This window comes from Caretta caretta, chromosome 1 (genome assembly GCF_965140235.1).
Source record: "Caretta caretta isolate rCarCar2 chromosome 1, rCarCar1.hap1, whole genome shotgun sequence".
In the NCBI taxonomy this organism is placed as follows: Eukaryota; Metazoa; Chordata; order Testudines; family Cheloniidae; genus Caretta; species Caretta caretta.
In genome coordinates this window covers 210257695-210280307 of record NC_134206.1, presented here as the reverse complement: position 1 = coordinate 210280307, position 22613 = coordinate 210257695, and the positions used below count along the sequence as shown (strand labels likewise).

The 22613-nt window shown below is 44.7% G+C and overlaps 1 protein-coding gene across 2 annotated transcripts in view; it reads left to right on the top strand.

Annotated features, from left to right (window-relative positions):
• The first annotated feature begins 567 nt into the window (after positions 1–567).
• The window catches only part of MAN1A2 (mannosidase alpha class 1A member 2), a 312951-nt gene continuing 290905 nt past the window's right edge, over positions 568–22613 (top strand). The window contains exon 1 of one of the 2 annotated variants that reach the window (XM_048819886.2): positions 568–1428. In XM_048819886.2, coding sequence (XP_048675843.2) covers positions 1121–1428 — 308 coding nt within the window. In that variant the 5' untranslated portion in view covers positions 568–1120. The remainder of the gene's footprint in view (positions 1429–22613) is intronic. The other variant, XM_048819895.2, reaches the window with a different exon arrangement.

The following is a 22613-nucleotide window of genomic DNA, read 5'->3' as shown; positions in this document are numbered from 1 at the left end:
TGACAGCCCTACTTTTAACATTACATTATTGTGATGATAATGCAAATCTTTAGACCCATGTAAAAAAACCCAGGCAGATTAAATTATTTTTCTGGCAACTGGCAAATCCATAAAAAACAACATCCAAGCTGGTCAAATAGGGGGTCAGGTGGTAACCCTAAGGGGGAGCTTGCTTCTGATTATAAACTTGGCAAGGTGGGGGGGGCGGGTTGTGTGAAGGCCAGACGAGGAGGGTTTGGGAAGGATTTTTTTTTTTTTTTTTTGAGGCTGTGGGCCCCAGGGGCTGTGACTGATCACACCTTGACCTAGTTCCAGGGTGGGAGGACAGGCGGCGCGTGCGCATGTTTTACAACAACACTGGAAGATACTGACTTTTGCTGGCTGTAACAGAACCTCCCTCCTCAGGGTGCCCAGCCTGCCACGCTCCGGCCCAGACTCAGGGCAGGACCGACCACACCCTCCCGCCACCGCTCAGCCTGGGGAGGCGGCTCGCTCCCGCGCCTCCCCCAGCGCGCAGGCGCGGAACATGAGGGTCCTCGGAGCGGGGGCTCGTGCAGCGCATGCGTAGTAGCGGGGTCAGGAGGAACGGATTTGGCGTCGTGCGCTGCTGCCGTGCTTGGCTCTGCGCGGGGGCCTGGGCGGGGGGAAGTGGAATGAGCCTTCACCTGGCCCGGCCTCGCGCACGCCGGGGAACCGCCGCCGCCGCCCGCCGGCGACTTTCCTGCCGCTGCGGGGCTCCCGGCGCCCAGTAGTTGCCGCCGCGGAGCGGCCTGAGAGCAGCCCCCGGAATCCGCCTGTCCGGGGCCCCGCGAGCCCGGCATGTGGCCCCGCGGGTGCGGGGGGCGCCGGCGCAGTCCGGCTTCTGGTCGCTGAGCCGATCGCTGCAGGGGCGGGCCGGGCCGGGGTGGCTGCGCGGTGACCGAGCGGCCCGGGGCGAGGAGCAAGGGGACGGCGCTGCTGAGCCGGCTGTGCGGAAGCCAAGGGCGGACGCCCCGGCGGTTGGATCGGCGCACGGCTCGGTGAGGGCTGAAGAGCTCCGGTTTGCTGCTCTCCGGCTGCCCCGGTCCTGGCTGGCGGATATGAGATGATATGAACTCTCCGGTCTGCTGTCAGAGGGACAATGACCACCCCCGCTCTGCTGCCCCTGTCTGGGCGTAGAATCCCCCCCCTGAATCTTGGGGCCTCCTCCTTCCCGCACCACAGGGCTACCTTGAGACTGTCCGAAAAATTTATCCTCCTCCTCATTCTTAGTGCCTTCATCACCCTCTGTTTTGGGGCATTTTTCTTCCTCCCGGATTCTTCCAAACACAAACGCTTTGATCTGGGTTTAGAGGATGTGTTAATTCCTCACGTGGATACCAGCAAGGGGGGCAAAAACCTTGGAGGCTACTTGATCCATGGGCAAGGACACGATGAGCACAGGCACAGGTATAATGTATACACATGGTTTTGTTTTTCACATAAGAAAACAATGCCTGATCTTGCTGCCATTTGAGTGACTGTAAGTTGGAATAGGATTGGGTCCAAAGGAAATCTAGTAAAGGAGACTGCAGGCCTACTGGGTAATGTGGTTTTCCATTTGCCGTTTCCAGGAAAATGTGGCTTTACCTAGATGGCATAATTTTTTTCTGACAAATGTAAAAGTCACGATTGCTTAATCGTGGCTGAAAGGGATGCTGTCATGAAAGGGGCATAGTGACTTTTGGACAGGCCCACAAGTGGAGAGTCACCTCAGATATCCTTGCTCTCATGAACAGGAAATAGCCACAGTATTTATTCTCTGTATATTTCCCAGATGTCTTTCTGCTTCTGAGTTCTCTGTGCCTTTCCCCTTACCCTTCTTCCCCAAGCTGCTATGTGTGATGCTGTCTGGGGTCCCTTAGCTCCTGGGCCCTTGTCCAGCATGATTCTGTCTCCTTCAGGCTCTCAACTCTTGGCCCTAATTTGTGTTGCTGTTTTGGACAGGTGACAGTAAGCCAGGTAGTTGCCTTTTCTCCCTGTTTTAGCTTCCTAACTATCTCAGCAGAGCAAGAGGCATAGCATGAGAGAGAACCTGCACCTATGAGAACAAACTGAAGTGGCAGTGATTGGGGTTTTTCTATTAATGGTCACTAGTGGAGAGATACCATAGTTAAGTACTAGAACTGAACTATTAGCCCTGACTGGTCTAGGTGGACTTGGGCTCTCTGCAGTATCAGGTCTCTTTATGTGATATAGAGTTGGGTTAGCTCAAGCTAGGTCTCAGACTTGAATTTTGTAGAAAAATTTGGATTCTGTAGCTTTACAAATCATCAAACTTTTTTCTTTTGAAAATTTTAGATGAGTTTTTGAGTACACTTATAAAATAATTCGAATACTATTTTAGGATTATTATTATTAACAGTAACAGAATTAAAAAAAATATTCATAAGCTGAGTGTTTCTTCGGGAGCGGTGTGAAATAGGTTCCCCCTTCTGCCTACAGTAAGAGTTCTTTAAAGGTGATTTGAGCTAACTTTTAAAAAACGGGATTGACCTTTTTAGTTACTGTATGGTATATAAAGGCAACCTGAATATTGGGGTATTTCCCACCCTGGTTTGTGCCTTATATTAAAAATATCAACATGTTAAGCGTGATTATTCTCTGCTAGTCATGGAGGACCTGTTAGACATCCTGCAGTTCATTTATTATGAGCTCTGATGCCTTAATTTAAAGGGCACAGGTGCTGAATATTTAACAAAGAATTAATTTCTCGAAAATGTTAATTAGCCACTACATTTAAATACTACGCAAAACAGTTCTAGGCATTGACTAATAAACCCTCATAATTACATATGTAAGGAGGTTTTACAGGTTGCTGAACCCCTTATGGCAACTAATCATGAACAAAAGCCTGTGTTCCTCTGCTTTGGCTACAGTAGGTTTCAATGGTCTGGGTTATTAGCTGCTTACTGGTGGTGCCTCCAGGGAGTTGGGAACCCTACCATACCTGTCTTTGTGGTTTCAACTGTTCCTGTCTCCTTACTTACCCATATGACTTGCCTGATACCTTGTAGTATACTCTTCTAACATGTCTGTAATGGCTGAATCAGTGTACATTTTATTTATAAGTGAAGTACAAAGGAAGCATGCAAAGGGAAGGAGAAGCTCGATTTGGAGTGGGTATATCAGTAATATCATACAATACACAAGTAACACAGCCTGAGGGTGGATTTCCCTGGATTCACGAGTCCCATTTATCCCACGCTAATGGGCTTTGTAACGTGGAGGTACCCAAACACCTTGAGTCGTTGCAGGTCTGATGCTGTTTGAGTGTGATGAGGTGCTGAGGGTGCTCATTCGCTTGGGGGACTAACCTCTGCATCAGCAAAAGGTGGTGTTTTCAGTGGAAAAAGTTCCAACAGGGTAGGCGGCCTTCTCGGTGTTTCCAAGACCAGTTGCTCTCTCCCAGAGTAGTTCAGCTAACCCCTTTCTGGGCAAAATAGGCAAACCCCAGGCAGGGAGAAAACTGCCAGGAAATCACCTGAACTCCCCTCAGGCAGGGCTGTCCTTCTCTCATCCCCCATCCAGTTGGCTGCCATCCCACAAAGTTCACCTTATCACAGTGCTCAACACTCTTGTCAAGGTGAGCACACTCCATCTCATCGCATCCCCATCTCTCAACTACCTGGCAACAAGCTTGCGTCTCTTTTTTGTCAGACCCATTTACCCAAGTTACACTTACCTTGTGCTGTTTTGCGTCTCGTGATTCTGTTGTTTCCCAGTCACAATGATCTTCTAGGACAAACATGACTTGCATTTCTAAAGTAGACAAGCCAAATGAAAAGCTGTGTCACATATTTTTGAATTGCATGATGCCTTCTAGTGGCTGGCCTATAGAAAGAAAAAGAAACTTGCTAGTGCTAAAAACTAGTAGATTTTTGGCATAGCTCTTGGAGCTAGCTGACCAGGTTATAGTTCCAGTTCCGTTTCCATGTAATCTCCCCTCCCCTCCAACATAGAAGATATCTATCTGAAGACATGCAATCAGTTCAGTAGTGATATCACAAAGGAAACTATTATGGTTGTGCCAACTTTGGCATTATTTGTGGGGTACCTGTAGATAGACGTAACTTTTCTATTATGTTCAAAGTAGACTTCAGTCAGTCTACACAGGCACTGTCTACACTAGGGAAACTTGGCATGCTAACCTTTGTGTGTGTCTAAACTTTTGCTCTACTCACACAAATGCTTCTGGTGATGCACATGCTTTACAACCTCTTTTTGGATTACATTTGATGTGACATACCAGCATGGATAGGGATCACAAAACTCTTGTCATAAGTGATACTTACGTATGACTGGGTTGCTGAAGGGCCAGAATGTCCTGCATCAGCTGTTATTGCCTCAGTGTGTGTTAGAAACTTGCCCCATCCATGGTGAGTTGGAGAGAATCCTCGGGTATAACCTGTACCCTGCTGGAGGTGCTTTCAGTTAGCACCGAAGTGCCATGTAGAAAAGGAGAGGATGGGCTCTGTTAACGGGCAGAGAAACAGATCGAATAGCTGGGCTCTGAGACACCGGGTACAATGACTATTTTCGGGATCTGCTTTCAAGAACCCTAGATCTTCAGTCGGTGGCCAAGCTGATTTGGCTGAAGGAGGAAAAAGGATGAAAGGTCCTCTATGTCTGGTATGTAGCTTATAAAATGTAATGACAGATTGATTTTGGAGGCTTGGTGGCTGAGGGAAGAATATTTTGTAAGAGCGCTGGTGTGCATTCATAAAAGGTGGAAGCTACTCATCTTGGATATGTAATGCTGTTCTCTATCTATGTAATGGAGTTAATCTTTTTCCTCCAGTATCTGAATAACTCACTCAGTAAGTCCTCCAATCAAATTTTGGGACAGTGCAGATTTCTTTCCACCCAGATGGAAACTTGCACAGCCTTTCCATTCAGAGGCAGTCCTTCAATATCAGAGGTGCAAATGATCCTCATTGGTCTTCATGTTTTCTGAGATTGCTTTTCTTTTCCTGGATGTGCCCATAAACAAAGATGTTCTTGAAGGTTGTTTGTTAGTTTAGTTAGAGCTGCAATCTTTATTTCATTAATCAGTTAAAATAGCATCCCCTGCTCACCTGTAATTTTATCAGTGTTTTTGTGAATTATTTCTCTCTGGTCCAGGAAAAGTGTCTTACAAGAATGCATTTAGAATCTGAAACAGATCTGTGATTGTACTTTTAGTTTCATTCTTTGGTATTTCAGGAAATGGATGGGCTGTTGCTATGGTTATTAACACTTTTTAATCTCTTGTTCTTCATTTCAGTGCTACTCAGACAGGATGGGTGTCCCAGAGTAGTCACTGGGGCAAGTGAACTGGATTCACAATTTTGGAAAAGTGCATAAATCTCTAGTCTAGGAAAAGGAGAAGCAGAAAAGACTGTTACTGGACCTGTACAGAGACATGAGTAGAGACCCTGAACACATATACAGTTTGAAAAATGTGCGTGTGTGGGGGCAAGCTTGCTTTTTAAGAGACAGGACAGGTTCAAAAATCACCCGGGACTTCTGGAATGAGAGACATGCACATGAATGGCAGATAGACCTATTCCAAATGGAAATCTTTAATGCATACCTGAGGACTCGGGGAAGAGCAACAGCTGTGTAAACTCAGCAACAAGCTGATTCTCCCCCCCCCACCGCCCGCCCCAATACCACAGTTTACAAGTACCGTACATACTCGTTCATAAGCTGAATTTTTTTTTTGGAAAAAAGGGCAGCATCAGAGAAGGGAGTTGGCTTATGAACAGGTATAGAGAGGGAGAGGTGGGACACAGCCCCTCCCCCCCAAGAGAGGGAGAAAGGAGAGGCAGCACAGCCAGCAGAGCCAGAGGGGAAGAGGCAGGGCCAGAGTCTCTCCGCTTCTGGCCACGCTGCTCTCCCCCCAACCTCCGAAGCAGCTGCAGCTCTGGGGATGGCAGGCTGCGGCCGCGCTGCCCGGTCTGGCCCCGCCCACCAGAGCAGGCTGCGGCCGCGCTGCCCGGTCTGGCCCCGCCCACCAGAGCAGGCTGCGGCCGCGCTGCCCGGTCTGGCCCCGCCCACCAGAGCAGGCTGCGGCCGCGCTGCCCGGTCTGGCCCCGCCCACCAGAGCAGGCTGCGGCCGCGCTGCCCGGTCTGGCCCCGCCCACCAGAGCAGGCTGCGGCCGCGCTGCCCGGTCTGGCCCCGCCCACCAGAGCAGGCTGCGGCCGCGCTGCCCGGTCTGGCCCCGCCCACCAGAGCAGGCTGCGGCCGCGCTGCCCGGTCTGGCCCCGCCCACCAGAGCAGGCTGCGGCCGCGCTGCCCGGTCTGGCCCCGCCCACCAGAGCAGGCTGCGGCCGCGCTGCCCGGTCTGGCCCCGCCCACCAGAGCAGGCTGCGGCCGCGCTGCCCGGTCTGGCCCCGCCCACCAGAGCAGGCTGCGGCCGCGCTGCCCGGTCTGGCCCCGCCCACCAGAGCAGGCTGCGGCCGCGCTGCCCGGTCTGGCCCCGCCCACCAGAGCAGGCTGCGGCCAGGCCAGAGACATCCTCCCTTGGACTTCCCCAGATAAGGTGGGAAGGGATGGGGAGAGTGTGGGGGTCCCGGGATAGGGGTGGGGTCATGTGGGGGGTGGTCACAGGGGTTACTCCTCACCAGTAGCTGTCATGGCCTGTCACGGTAAGCAACTGGCGCGCCAGGACACTTTGTTTACTTAGGTTTACCTCTGTGCCTGCGGACGCTCGAGGTATACAAACCATCTCGGCTCTCCAACGGCTTATCCTGATGGCCCAGGAGCCAATGTTTGCTCACCCCTGAATTATAGGGTTGGCTTATGAATGGGTCATAAAAATTTTCCATTTTTACTTACCCATCTTGGGGGGGGGATTGGCATATAAACGAACCAGCTTATGATCGAGTATATATGGTAGCTATTTATTGGGCTGCTCCTTACCAAGTCCTTCAGAGCCATTACAAAGTCACTTCACTCCTTTACAAGACTGATATCAATTTTCCTTTCCACAAAATGAGGCATTTTACTAACTCTTTCATTAATATGTCTATTGCCACCTAATATAAATGAGTTAACTTGTTTTGATATTGTAGTTGTCCTGTGACCTCTTGTGTTAATTAAATGTCTTGAAGGCCTCTCTAATTTGAACATCAATCATATTCTTATTAAATACATCAAATGATTTCTCTAAATGCTCCCTCACCAAACTCTTTGCAGTTCGAAAACTTGTCTCTTTCACCAGCAGAGGTTGGTCCAGTAAAAGATATGTTTACCCACCTTGTCTTTCAAAATGACCAAGTCATTACTACAGCAGGAAATTTATAAATGTATGCAGATAAGAGTAAAATCCCAGCAGCTCAACATCTCAAAGCCATTTAAGAGCAGCAGCTGGCCTATCACTATGTCAACAGTGCAGTCTTTCAGAAACACATTCATATGACAGATTGAGAGTGGGATAATTATTAAAAACAAATGTATTACCAAAGGACAAACCCAGCACCAGCACGGCTTTAAAATTGCAAGTATTGTAATGGCTCGTCTGCATAGTGCAGCAATGTGTACTACAGGGACGTGATTTTTAAAGCTCACTAATGTGTGATAGTGTTAGTGCCTGGGAGGTTGGGGAGTGGGGTGGGATGAGAATGTGCTACACAACTCTCCTCTGGGCCTGATCCCCAAAAGATGTGAGTCTGTTACAGCCCTTAGCAGCACAGCCTGGCTCTCTAGCTGAATCTGTAGAGCCATGCTTTTAGCTCTGTAGTCCCTAGTTCACTTCCTGTTCACAGAAGTCAGCGTCCTTGTCATGTGTCATGCAAAATGTGTCAGGCTAATACTATAAATGCTTCATTAGTCACTGAACAGTTATGGGTTAACGGCCATCTTCATCTTTTATTATCCTGAAAAGACACTTCTCCATCTTCTTGCTCACTGTATAGCTATTTGTATTACATTAGCACCTAGAGGCTTCATTGTGCTAGGCACTGCATAAACAAAGTAAAAATGTTTTTGGTTATTAAAAACTTCCAATCTTTGTTTTTAGTTGGTCTAGTAAAAGATAATAGCTTATCCATCTTGTGTTTCTAATCTTTGTTTTGTCCTTCTATCTCTTGTCTAAAACTAAGAAATGGGTAGGGTGATACAATCTGTTCATTACAGTGTCTCAGAATCTGCCTCTCCATGTTTGTATAGTCAGAAAATGATTTAATTAGCCATGATAAAATTGGGAAGGCAGGATCACCTGGGAACACAATGGTCTTTCTGGTGTTCAGCTTTTAAAATTTGACTAATTTTTCTACTTAAATCAATAGATGGATTGTTTGTACTGAGTTGTTACTTTAATCTATCAGAGTTGGTATAACTGTGAATTGAGCTAATTAAGTTAACTAAATACACCCAAACGACTAAAGGTAATGACACCTAGAAAGACAAAGGGAAATCAGAATAAAATAGACACATGATTAGAAATGTCCTTTATGTTTACAGTTCTATTCACATTCCTAAATTTGAAATGTAATTGCTTATGTTCAGAAATTGGTCAGAATGGCCTTCACCTTGCTTGCTTGCATGCATGATTTTATAAAAGATATATTGCATATATCTGAGAAACAGGAACCCATAGTTCATTTTTGATTTCCTAGGCTGATATTGTTTGTGTGAATGTGAAAATGCGTTGCCAAGGTTTATGATTTCACTGTCAAGAGATTGAGTATGCCTTTAAAAAAAAAAAAAAGGTGGGGGGGTAAAAACTCTTTGGAATTTTTGAGAAGGCAATTAGGTTCCTATATTTACTGTAATTTTTCTGTTAATTCATAGTGTTTGTTTTTCTTTTTAAGGCTAGAAGGGATCATTAGATCAGTGCTTCTCAAACTATCTAATGTGGCAGACCGGCAGTTTTTCCCCCCCGATGTGCCAGGGACCGGTACCATACTATTATCGTTTTTGCATAGGCACGTAGCACATCAGATCAGAAAAACTAACATTCTTCACTGTATTAATTGGAATGGGAGTGTGGCGAACATGCGGAGATGTTCCCATTTATATACATTGAAGACTGACTGAAAGGCTGTGCGGATAGTATAAAATGACTATTATTCGTTTATGATCCAAGAAAATATTATTTGAACATTCGTAGTAATTTGTATCAGAAACAATATAATGAATAAAATAAAAGTTGGCTGACATTTTTTATTTTGTTTATTTTGTAAACAAATACAAATAAAAATATTAAAAAAATCAAACCAGCAAAGTCTCCTAACAAAGATGATATAAACAAATTTATGACCACAATAATAGGCATGTTAAAACCTTAACCTTTACTAATGTGAAGTGAGCCTGCTTCTTCTTTGTCAGTTTATCCAGTTGTGGTTCAATTGAAGACAGTGTTACACGCAATGGAGAATTACTATCCATACTATTCCTGTACTTTGTCTTAATGACACTCATAGTTGAGAAGCCAGTCTCGCAGAGGTATGTTGAAGGAAATGGGAGAAGAGTTTTTAGAGCAATTTCAGTAAGCTCAGGATATTCTGCTTTCACTTTTATCCAAAAGGAAGCAAGTGATGTAGTTTCAAAACTCATCTTCAATCTTTCGTCAGCAGCCAACTCCAACAATTTATCCTCCATAGTGACAGTTAAGTCATCTTTCAATGGAATAAACGGATTTCGGATCCATCCAGTCCTTTTCTGTGGATCATCTTCTGCTGGAAAGTAAAACTCAAAACGTTCTGCCAAATTCGTCAAGTGTTCACTGATGACATTTTGTAGAGATGTAACATCAAGGTCTTCACCTGCATTGGCGATGATTGTTGCTAAGTTGGGAAACATATCATAACAATCTCTTGACACTCGACTCTTCCATGCTTTTAGCTTTTTTTTCTGTCCGTCGATCTTGTCTGCCATTGTAAGACACAAAGCCATCCTTCCCTGCATGGAGGTGTTGAGATCATTAAAGATGGAAAAGATATCAGCCAAATAAGCCAGCGTGGCTATCCAATCCACATCTTGGAACAATTGTGACCAATTTGGTTTTTTGTCCTGAAGAAACTCGGCAAGCTCGTTTCAGAGCCCAAAATACTCTTGACAGGACTTTTCCCCTCCATAACCAACGTACATTGGCATGCAATAGGAGCTGTTTATGATCAGCTCCCATATCCTCACATAATGCAGCGAATAGTCTCAAATTTAAAGCATTCGCCTTTATGTGGTTCACAATTTTTACTACCTCGCTGAGCACACTGTTTAGTTGTGTTGACATTTTTTTTTTGTTGCAAGACTTGCTTGGTGAAGGAAGCAGTGTGTCAACTTGCATTCGGGTGCAAGTGCCTTACTCTGGGTAACCACTCCAGAATGCCATCCTGTCATTGCAGCAGCGCCGTCAGAACATACGCCTACACAAAACTTGAAATCCAACCCACATTTGTTAACGATGTAGTCGCTCACAGTCTTGAACACTTCAGAACTAGTTGTTTTTGTTGGTAGTGAAGCAGAAAACAAAAACGCTCCCTTCAAATCACCCTCCTGTTCAAAGCGCACATACACCATCAGAATTGCCGTATTGGCAATGTCTGTACAATCATCAAACTGCAAAGAAAAGTACTTTGCTAATTTGTCCTATGAGCCAGATCGTGAATTTGTCAAGCTGTAGTGTCATTTGAAAGTGGCACCTGAGCCACTTTCTTTGCTGCCAGCTCGCCCAGCATTTCCATGCAGACATCTTTAATACAGCCTATCACTAGTGTCTGACCAATTGTGGATGGCTTTTTAGCCTTAGCAACGCGAAGCGCTACTTTATAAGAAGCTCGCAAAGCACAAGTATTTATGTGTGACACTTCAAAGATCTGTTTCTGACGGCCTTTTAAATTAGCATGCTTTCTTTTGAAGAACTCTTTTGGCTTTGAAGTAATTTCATTATGTGCTGTATTTAAATGCCTCTTGAGCTTTGACAGCTTCATTGCGTCTTTAGCCAACACATTGCCACAAATAGCGCACTGCGGTTTTGGCACTCCATGATCATTCGTGGCTACAAAGCCAAACTGAATGTATTAGGAGTCATATTTCCAAGTAAAGCTCGTACAAATTCTTTTTGTTGACCGTACTTCGGTTTCATTTACATTGCCGTCATCTGATTCAGAATTACTCACGTGTTCAACAGCCCGTTGTCTCTGCTTGATAAATATGTTCATTGGGCCTCGCTTCGCCATCTGTAAATTAGGCATAAAAATAATTAATATAAATTCCATTACCCCGGGTATATACTTAATTTATGATATTAGGATGAAAGCCGAATAAATGCAGTGGGAAAAGATAAGGTATGAAAGCCATCACAAATGTCCAAATGGTCAAGAAAAAGTGAAAAAAGAAAAGGAGTACTTGTGGCACCTTAGAGACTAACAAATTTATTTGAGCATAAGCTTTCGTGAGCTACAGCTCTCTTCATTGGATGCATGCAGTGGAAAATAAAGTAGGGGGATTTTATATACACAGAGAACACAAAACAGTGGGTGTTACCATACCCACCCACACACACTGTAATGAGAGCGATCAGGTAAGGTGAGCTATTACCAGCAGGAGAGGGGGGGGGAAAGGAACCTTTTGTAGTGATAATCAAAGTGGGCCATTTCCAGCAGTTGACAAGAACGTGTGAGGAACAGTAGGGGGGAAAAATAAATATGGGGGAATAGTTTTACTTTGTGTAATGACACATCCACTCCCAGTCTTTATTCAAGCCTAATTTAATGGTGTCCAGTCCACAGACCAGAGCCCACGAACTCAAAGCGGCACCAGATCGTGCCAGAACAGATGAAAAACCTGCAGATATATCTCCACCGCCACAACGATCAATAACCCCACAACTCACCTTTCAAGTTCCACCATTCTTACACATGCCTATCGCTACACGTGCTGTACTTCATCCAATGCATCGTAAGCCCCAACAACTATGTGGGTGAAATCCGACAGTTGCTATGCTCTCGAATGAACTCTCACAGAGAAATGATAATGACAAAAAACACTGTCACCCATGGGTGACCACTCTTTACAAAGCAATCATTCTCTCTGACCCCTTCAGTCTTTGTCCTCAAAGGAAACCTGCACAACACTAAACTGGGAGGAGTGGTAGATACGCTGGAGGGTAGAGATAGGATGCAGAGAAACCTAGACAAATTAGAGGATTGGGCCAAAAGAAATCTGACGAGGTTCAACAAGGACAAGTGCAGAATCCTGCACTTAGGACGGAAGAATCCCATGCATGGCTGTAGACTAGGGACCGAATGGCTAGACAGCAGTTCTGCAGAAAAGGACCTAGGGGTTACAGCGGATGAGAAGCTGGATATGAGTCAACAGTGTGCCTTGTTGCCAAGAAGGCTAACGGCATTTGGGCTGTATAAATAGGGGCATTGCCAGCAGATCGAGGGACGTGATCGTTCCCCTCTATTCAACATTGGTGAAGCCTCATCTGGAGTACTGTGTCCAGTTTTGGGCCCCACAGTACAAGAAGGATGTGGAAAAATTGGAAAGCACCCAGCGGAAGACAACAAAAATGATTAGAGGACTGGAGCACATGCCTTATGAGGAGAGGCTGAGGGAACTGGGATTGTTTAGTCTGTAGAAGAGAAGAATGGGATACGTCTGTGGGTTTTTCATCTGTTCTGGCATGATCTGGTGCTGCTTTGAGTTCACGGGCTCTGGTCTGTGGGGAGCTTGCTTCTGATAAGCTTGGTGATGTCGGGGGGCTTGTTTGAAGGTCAGAAGCAAGGGTTCAGGAAGGATTTTTTTCAGGATGTGCTCCTTGTCAAGTATGTGTTGTAACTGTTTGGTATGTCATATAGGTTCTAGTGTGGCGTGAGAGGTGACAGCTAGGGGTATGCGGTCAGTGGGTTTTTTCTGTATTGACACAGTTTTTCCTAGGGTATTTGTATTCCCATATGTGATCTACTTCTCTGGTGTAGTCCTTGTATTGTGAAGGCATTTTAAGTGTGTTTAGGTATCCCAGACTCTCTCTTTGGAGGAGAGTGGATAAATAAAAAATCAATTTTTTTTTCAAAAAAATTTAAATTATGTGATAACTTTTAAAAAAGTAATCCTATTTAAAATGAAATCTGAGTTTAATACAAATTATATTTAGGTTTAAACTACTCATAATGTGTTAACGCATTTAAATAAAAAATAAATTTGCTGAAACCATGAGCCTCTATCAAAAACTGAGTTATATGCTGCTTTTCTGCCTAACCCCCCCCCCCCCCCCCCCGAATTCTAGCTTTTGAGGTCAAGCTTTATAAATGTGGCTCAACAGATTGTGTACTGTATTAAGGGCTTGATCCTGTGGGGAACCCGGCAGCTGTGCTATTGGATGCAAGAGCTTTGCAAAGTCGTCACAGGCGTTGGGACCCGGCATCTGACTTCAGGAGACACCATCATGTATCTTATCAAGGCCATCTACTGAGCCCACTGAGTGGTCTTATTCCTATTTTATAATTACTCCCTATCTAATCTCTGATTGGCTCATTTCTCAAATTATGGCTATTTATGACTTCACCCACCATAGAAATATACTCTCCAGCTCATGGAAAAACACTGACCTGCCCAGCAGTGTTCCCTCTAATGTTTTATGTCCATGTGCGGAATGAGTTTTGTTATGTGCATCAATATGGATTTGGGGTGTGTGTGTGTGTGTGTGGGATCGGGGTGTGGGCTCTGGGGTAGGGCTGGGGATGAGGGGTTTGGAGGGCAGGAGGGTGCTCAGGGCTGGGGCAGAGTGGGGGTACAGGCTCTGAGGTAGGGCCGGGGATGAGGGGTTTGGAGTGCAGGCTGCCCCGGGGCTGCGATGGGGAGAGAGGACTCTCCCCAACCCCCTCTCGCCGCAGCAGCTTGGGGACAGGTGAGAGGTGCCTCTCCCCAGCTGTGGCAGCTCCGGTGTGCCTGGGCCAGGTTGGGCTGGGGGAGGGGCTCCTCTTCCCGGCTGCCTGTGTGGCCTTTGAGAGCGTTCTGTGCAGCCGCAAAGCTTACAGGGAACGTAGCTGCCCAGTGACTACCAGCCCTTGCTTCTGGATGGTTCTGGAGACTTTAAGTCAGTGATTCCCAAACTTTTTCCGCCACGTGTGCAGGGAAAGCCCCTGGCAGGCCGGGCTGGTTTGTTTACCTGCCGCGTCCCCAGGTTCGGCCGATTGCAGCTCCCAGTGGCTGCGGTTCGCTGCTCCAGGCCAGTGGGAGCTGCTGGAAGTGGCGTGGGCCGAGGGACGTACTGGCCGCCGCTTCCAGCAGCTCCCATTAGCCTGGAGCAGCGAACCACAGCCACTGGGAGCTGCAATCGGCCGAACCTGGGGACGCGGCAGGTAAACAAACCAGCCCGGCCCGCCAGGGGCTTTCGCCGCACAAGCGGCGGAACAAATTTGGGAACCACTGCTTTAGGTAAATGACTTTTCTCTGTCGTCTTGTGTGTGTCCACAGACAGAGATACAAACACACAGAAATCCATTAATTTCCCAACTGCCTCCCTCTGTGTCTCTAAACAAATAAGATACTGCAGTGCAAAAAGCATGTGGGTTACAGGAGTAGAAGTCTTGGATTATAGTTAGTTGTTTTGTTTTTCTGGGAGTGGAGAGAGGGGTGGGGATGGGGTGGGACTGGGGGAGTTATATAACAAGGGAGAAGGAGCAGAGCATGCAACCAGAAAGGAACAACACTGCTGTCAAAGAAGCATACTGTGGGAAAAAGGGACAACAATCTTCAAAGTGCAGCTGTTGATTTCAACATATGGGAACTGGAGGAAAAAAAACCTGCCATGGCTGCAGGTTGTAAAAAAAGACCCTATCTGGGAATATTTTCAGGAAGTTCCTGTACCTCTGGGTAAAAAAGAAATATGTGTCAAATGAAAACAGTGGAACAGAGAGATGCAAGGCCGAGTTATCAGAGTGAAACAATCTGAAAAATGCTCTTCAGAATGCAATGACTGTAACGATGATGATGTGGACATGTCTGAACAATCTGGATCAAGAGGTTGGTAAACTTATTTTTGCACCATTCTTATGGACTGCCTGCCTTGTTTTATTATGCTAGTAAATGATAACTTAGATTATTCGCCTAAATTTGTATTTTGGGTGGATTAATTACTTATGAATTTCAAAATGTTTATGTTCAAAAAGTGTTAATTAAATTTTTACTCTTATTGCTGGATTTTGAGATTTTTTTAATTGTTCAATATAATTAAACATCCTAGGTGAATTTCCTATATAAAAGTAAAGTTTTATTAGGCTTTTATGAATTTTACAATTAAAATTTTTTTTGCCCAAGCTATTTGGTATGTTGCTAGAGATAAGCATTTAAATAGATAGAGATGATCCTTATGACTTATTAATTTCCCCTATAAAGCTGTGTTTAGAATAAATTATATAGTTTAAACAGTGGTACAAACAGCTGCATTAGGAGGAATCTTTACAATCTAATTTTTAAAGCAGTGCACTGAGTAATACTCAGTGAGAGTGACTTTCTTTCACCTTTTTTTTTTTTTTCAGGGTCACCTTGATTTCATGGTGCGTTTTTCTAGATATTCTTCCTCCTCCAGATGCCCATGAAAAGGGTGGCATATTGGGAGCCATCCTTGTACTCATGGCTGTTCCCATGTTTTGGACAATGTTTTTGTTAAATGTGAAATTGTTGTGGGTGAGGATTACCTGGATGAGTTGAGCGATATCATTTTTCAATAGCTTTTTTTCTTGGTTTCTTTTCCCTTTAGACAAATGCATGACCCAACAAGTTGTAAACATTTTCCTCATAGTGTGTTCTATGTACAAGTGCCGCAATATTTTGGCGCACTAGGAGTAGTTGGATGTGATTCTCTTTGTAATGCACACAAAATTCCAGATCCTATCATGCCTGCACCACAAAAATCCTGCTAACGTTTTTGTATCCAAGTTCCCAAAATCCAGTGCCTAAATACAGAGTATGTTCAACTGCTCTGACTACACCAACAAATTGTTGACAGTGCTGCAGATAGTTGGAGTGGTGGGACATGTTGTGTGTAGACTTGGAAGAATTAGATTTTTATTGTTATGAGTCAATTTCACCGTACACAAACACAGACAAATATTTAAATCCATAATTGAAATGCAAAGTAAGATTTGATATAAGGCTATTTACTTCGAATATTTTAACACATGATGCTGACAGTTTTTATTTTATCGGTTGTAAAGCTTTACATTTTTCACAGTAGAGGTTGCAATTCATTCAATAGTTATCTGCTGTCCCTTATGGTTTGCCCCCCCCCCCCCCCGCCCCATAATTTCCTGGAACTGTGAAATTTTAAACTGATTAAAAATCAGAAAAAAAATGCTTAAAAATAACGTTGCCATTATCCATCAAAATAATAAAATAATTGAATTCTGCCAAGCCCATCTATGTGTAAGTGGTGAAATTGTGGGGCTTGTGTGTAGAAAATTGGCATAAACCTGCAGTATCCGTGTTCTGCTGTCCTGCTTTTGAAGTAGTGCAATATCAGGATATACCAGAGTCTTTGGAATGTTTGTTATAAGATTGGCAGTATATGTTCTGTATTAGGTGGTGAAATTAAGGGGGTTTGGATGCAAAAATTGGCAGGGTCAAGCTTTTACCTTTCCTTTAAACAGGTAAATTTATCCAGCAGTGTTGGAAACTTAGTTATATCAGCACCAAGAACCTGAAAATGAAAGTGATTTATAAACAAAAGTGAAGCAGATTTCAAAATTCCTTCCTTTTTAAAATAACTTGGAGTGTTAATAGTATTTTAGATAGCAAAATCCCAACACGTTTGGTGATCTGTCAAATGTATTCAGTCTTACTGAAAATTTGTAAAGTAAAATAGCTAGCTAGACTGAGATCTCTCATTTCAAGTTTCCGATGAGGTTTTAAATCTCTCATTAAGCAGGTTTATCATGGAAATCCTAGTAGCCTTAACTATTGCAGTGTAAATTTTCTAATCATGATTGATGTGGGTACATCATTTCCTTTTACTCTGTGATTGTAATTGCAAGGTCTTATTTTCATAAAGGCATCTGTTCTGCTGTTGTCCATTTCTGTTTAAATGGAAAGTGTCCAAATTATTGATTATTTTCATCATATTATAGTGGTTATTGTATTTTGAACTAACATTTGGAGGGGATTAACACAGTACTTTTGACTTTTGGCAGTTTTTGAGGAGACATTATATGTAAAGAGTTGTTATGTTCAATAGACAATGCTGGTATAATCAGGAACTGTAGTGGTATTCTTCTGCGTGATAGCTGGTCAGGATGGGGAATGAAAGTGGAGGGAGAGTGTTTCTTTAGTAAAAAATTAAACATTCAAGTGAATTCTAATCATGCCTATCAAAGACATCTGATAAGTCCATAGTAGTTTATTCCTCTGCCCCCAGGATTCTAATAGTATCTGATTAGACTTTCTAATTAATTTGATAGACTGACTGTTTTAAATAAGCACATAGGCACAGGTCTCAGATTCAAATTGGTGTCCAGGGTGCATATGTTTGAAAAAATTAAATTTCTTTTAATTCAATAGACCAAAATAGGCCCTAAAAAGTAAATTTTTAAAATAGTCATTGACACAAATCAGTCTAAATTATTGTTACCGAAGCTGATGGATTCGGGTGTTTTTAAAATGGGTGATTTGTCAAAAATATATAGTGTTTGAGTTTTATATAGTGCTGGGCTTATTTTATCAGAATTGGAAGTTAAGAGCAATAGAGCAGGGGTCGGCAACCTTTCAGAAGTGTTGTGCCGAGTCTTCATTTATTCACTCTAATTTAAGGTTTTACGTGCCAGTAATACATTTTAACATTTTTTAGAAGGTCTCTCTCTCTATAAGTGTATATAATATAACCAAACTATTATTATATGTAAAGTAAACAAGGTTTTCAAAATGTTTAAGAAGCTTCATTTAAAATTAAAATAAAATGCAGGTCTTATCAGTTTAGAGTGATCCTTGCCCTTGCTTTTCCTTGCTGAGTTTTCCAATGTCTGGCATGTATTTTGATACTTTAAGCTGCACACAGGCTTCTGAGTGATCAGTTGTTAACCAGCTCTGAGAGGGACAGAGGACAGATTTCATGTGTGAAAATACCTGTTCACACAGGTATGTGGATCCAAATGCTGAAAGCATTGCAAACAAAATTTTCTTCAAACAGTTAAATTTCACTGGCAGGGACGTCCAGCAGGTCAGAATAGAGGCCCCATGATCTCTCTCAGTAGCTTCAAGTGCGCTTTGCAGATCCACAAACTTTGATGTCTACAATTCTGAGCTTTTTAACTGAATGAGCTGCATTTCGAAATCTTCAACACCCATCCACTGAAATACAGACAAATCCAAGTCTCTCTTGCTGAACTTTTCAGGTTTAATTAGAAAAGAAAGCATTGGGCCAAATCGCTGGAAATCTTGAAATCTGTCGGAAAATTCTGATTCTAGTTCTTGCATATATCTTTCAATCTCATCGACACTGACAGTGCAATTTGTCGATAGCTCTTTCATGTGTTGGAAGTAGCGGAAAGTAGAAGTTTGAATATCCCTAGAAAAAACTGCTAGTTTCACAACAAATGCTTTCCAGGCTTCATAAAGATCCAGAACCGTTTGCCCTATACCCTGGAGACAGAGGTTGAGTTTGTTTAGGTGAGCGGTGATGTCAGTTAGAAACATGAGCTTACACAGACATTTTTCATCATCCAGTTTGGGGTAGTTTTGTTCTTATTCCAACAAAAAGGCCTTGATAGCATCAAAACAGTTTACAAAGCGCACCAAAACTTTGCCACGACTTAGCCACCGAATGTTGCTGTGAAGTGGAATGTCATTATAAGCACTGTCCATCTCTTCTAGCAGTGCTTGAAGTTGTCGGTGAGTCAAAGCAGATCAAACAACAAGGAAATTCACTATTTGCATCACTGTATTCATCACATTATTATGCTCTGAATTAGAAATTTTAGCACACAGGTTTTCTTGATGGATGATACAGTGAAATTTGACTGTCGGACGGCCAATTTGATCTTCAAGTTACTTTACAAATCCCTTCTGTTTTCTGACCGTGGCAGGAGCACCATCTGTTGTCACACACAATATTTTTCTGATATCAGCTCCTTGTTCTTCAAAATCATTTACAAAACTTTCCAGCATATCTTCCCCCTTTGTTCTGCCATGAAGGGGTTTTAGGCAACAAAGTTCCTCTTGGATTGCATCGGAAGCACAATATCTTGCACAATTGCCAAACATGGGCCGTCGTTTATATCACCGCTCTCATCAACTGCAACACTAAACACTGCTATGTCTTTTAATGCAGGCGTCTGCTTTTCCTTAATGTTTTCTGCCATTTCTCTTGTGTCTCTCAACTGTTCTGGCAGAGACGGGCAGTTCTTTTATTCTAGATATGATCATATCTTTATTTGGCAAATCATTGAACAAAATCTCTGAACTGCTGAGAAAAACTTTTTATATATTCCCCATCTATAAACGGCTTTCCGGTTTTTGTAATGCATTGTGAAATCTTGTAACTTCCTTCCTTCTGCAGCTTGATTTTTACTTATACTTAAGCTTTTAAAAACACTGCTTTGCTTCTCATAGGCTGCTACTGTCTTTTTGATCGAATCAGTCTTGTCTGCTTTGTCAAGAAAGGTTTTCTCGTGCTTCGTTTCAAAATGTCGTCGAACACTTGATGTGCGACAACACTTTCAAAACAGAAAGCACAAATAGCACTGTCCTTCTTCTGAATACATCCAAATGCATCTGTCCAAGAAGGCTGAAATGAATGGACATCTAGCTTTGCTTTCTTAGGAGCTGCCATTTTGTCAAATGTTCCCTTCAACTCTGTGAGGGGGGAAAAAATGGTGACAGAAGGCACGCACAAGGTCAAACGTAGACATGGTCTGATATAAGCAATTTTAAGATGGGGTGCTGAGCTGCATCCCCTCTTGCCCCCTCTGCACCCCTCACTGCCCCAGGCTGGGGCCAGTGGGCCACAGCTGGGGGCGGCTGCAGAGCACTGGGCCCAGGCCAGGAGCAGAGCCCCAGGCTGGCCTGCTGGTATTCCAGGCTGGAAGCAGGCTGAGCAGGGCTGGAGGTCCAGACCCCAGCTCGCAGGGGGCCAGCAGCTTGAACCCCAGACAGGCAGCGAGGTGAGTGGAACTGGCGGCTGGTACCCCAGGCCAGCAACAGGCTGAGCAGGGCTGGAGGTCTGGACTCTGGTTGGCAGGGGGCCTGCACTGGAACTCCAGACTGGAAGCAAGGTGAGCGGGGCCAGCGGCCAGAACCCCAGACCGGCAGCAGACTGAGCAGTTCAGCCTGCTGCTGGTCTGGGGTTCCGTTCACCCAGTGGGCTGAGTGGGGCTGGCCAGCGGCCGGGACCCTGGCTGGTGTGGGGCCGGCTGGCGGGCTGAGTGGCTCAGCCTGCTGCCAATCTGGGGTTCCGGCTTCCGGCTCCTGCCAGCCGGGGTCTCAGGTGCCTGTCCCGCTCAGCCTGCTACGGGCCTGGGATTCCCTTCACCCAGGCCAGCAGCGGGCTGAGTGGGACCGGCGGCCGGGACCCCAGCTGCCGGAACCCCAGAGCTGTGGCGGGCTGAGCCGGGCCAACGGCTGGGACTCCAGAGTGGCATCGGGTTGAGCAGCTCAGCCCGGTGCCGGTCTGGGGTTCTGGCCGCTGGCTCCTGCCCGCTGGCTCCTGCCCGCTGGGGTCTCAGCCACCAGCCCCGGTCAGCCCACTACCGGCCTGGGGTTCCCTTCACCCAGGCCGGCAGTGGGCTGAGTGGGGCCGGCGGCTGGGACCCTGGCTGCCGGAACCCCAGGGCTGTGGCGGGCTGAGCGGGGCTGGCGGCCGGAACCTCGGCATGCCATTAAAAATCGGTTTGTGTGCCACCTTTGGCACGCGTGCCGTAGGTTGCCAACCCCTGGAATAGAGGATCACAAACCATTTCTTTCTCACCCTTTAAAATACAACTAATATCTTCCGCCTAACATGCATTTTACATTAGACATTCAGATTATATACCTTTCTTCCTACTTCTGATCTGCTGTAAATAATCCTCCTTGTTTTCTTGGCTTCAGGGTCAGCTTTCCAAATTTTGAAGGATTTCTGTTTTGGCTTGATTAACCTCTTGAATCTTGCCATTCAGCTATTTTGGTTTGCTCCTTGTCTTTTTAGTCAGTACTACTCCTGTCTTCTGAGACTATTGTTAATAGCATCCATGCCACTTTTTCTTTTAATGTTAGGGCCTTTTTGACTAGCAACCTCATTTTATTGAAATCTCCCTTACTGAAGTTTAGTGTCATTGTGTCCCTTTTTGGTATACCTATCAGCCTCTTGGATGTTCCCTTACTTGCCTTCATGGAGTGCAATGGCAGATTAATTTAGAAAACATTAAGCCAAAAATCTGCTGATTCTCTCACAACAGGCCAAAAAGGGGAATTCTTCTTCTTTGTCTCTGTTCCCATCCTGGCTGTCAATTTCTTCTCTCTCCTTTTCCTGTCCACTCTCTGTCACCATTGGCACCATGTCCCACTCATGTACTTCCTCCTCCCCCATCTCCGTGTCATTTCACCTCATGCACCTCTGACTCCTTGTCTCAGTCTTTGCCCAGCCTGTTCTAGTTCTCTCCTTCACCTCAGCTCCTCAGCAGATCTGTGTTCACTCCCCTCTCACCACCTTTCACCTGCTCTGCTGGTTGCCAGTTTGAGTTTCTCTCTCCCGTTTGCCAGCCTCCACTTCCAATTTTATTCTTCCACTTTTAGGTATATTGTCCCAATCTATTCCACCCTCCAGTCCACGTCGTCTTCCCTCTGCATTCAAATTGGTTAGCTTCCTCCTCCCACGCTGTTTAGGCCCAATGGGGAGAACCTTTGAGAGCACAGAAGAGACAGGTTCTCTGCTCTGTAGCCCAGAGCTGCAATTGCATGGACAGTCCTGCTCAGCGAGGATGAAATTGTTGGGGAATTTAGCTGCCGAAATCTAGGAAGTCTCTACTGAACATGTACAAATTGTGATTTTGTTTTTTCAAAAGCTAATAACTTGGTGAAATTTGGGCAAACTTTCCTGGGTATGGCAAAAGCATATCTCTGATATAAAGGCCACTGTACTGCTGAACTTTAAGTCTCTGCTCTGAACTCCAGCCCCCTGCAGAGAATTTGGAGAAAACAGTTTTTTGTAGCTTCAGCCAAACCACTGCACTAAGGTGCTCTCATTTGAATGGGGGATGATCAAGGTTTAACTACCCATATCCTTATCTGGGAGATATATGACAGAGCACTGGTACAGATTGCGGATTTCATGTACACTAAGGCATTGAGTGATAGAGCAGTTTAATAAAATCAACCAGAATTAATTGTGCATAGATAGATACTGTCGGAACACATATATGAAGTTCTGGGACTCTTCCAGCATTATGGTAGTATTGATATTTGCCTTAATGAAGAAGGAAAGTCACTCCTGTTTTTTTCCTGGAAAATTTTGCTAATCAGGGTTCTGTACACAGAGACAGCTGAAACAAACATAGTGATATGGATTCTGGAGGATCTTGGATATGGTGTCAGGGAGACATATGGTGTCCGGGAGTCAATCATAGGTATGGGGTGAAAATGAATCCTGTTAGGTACAAAGTCTCATCTCAGAAGGATGTTAACAAAAGATGAA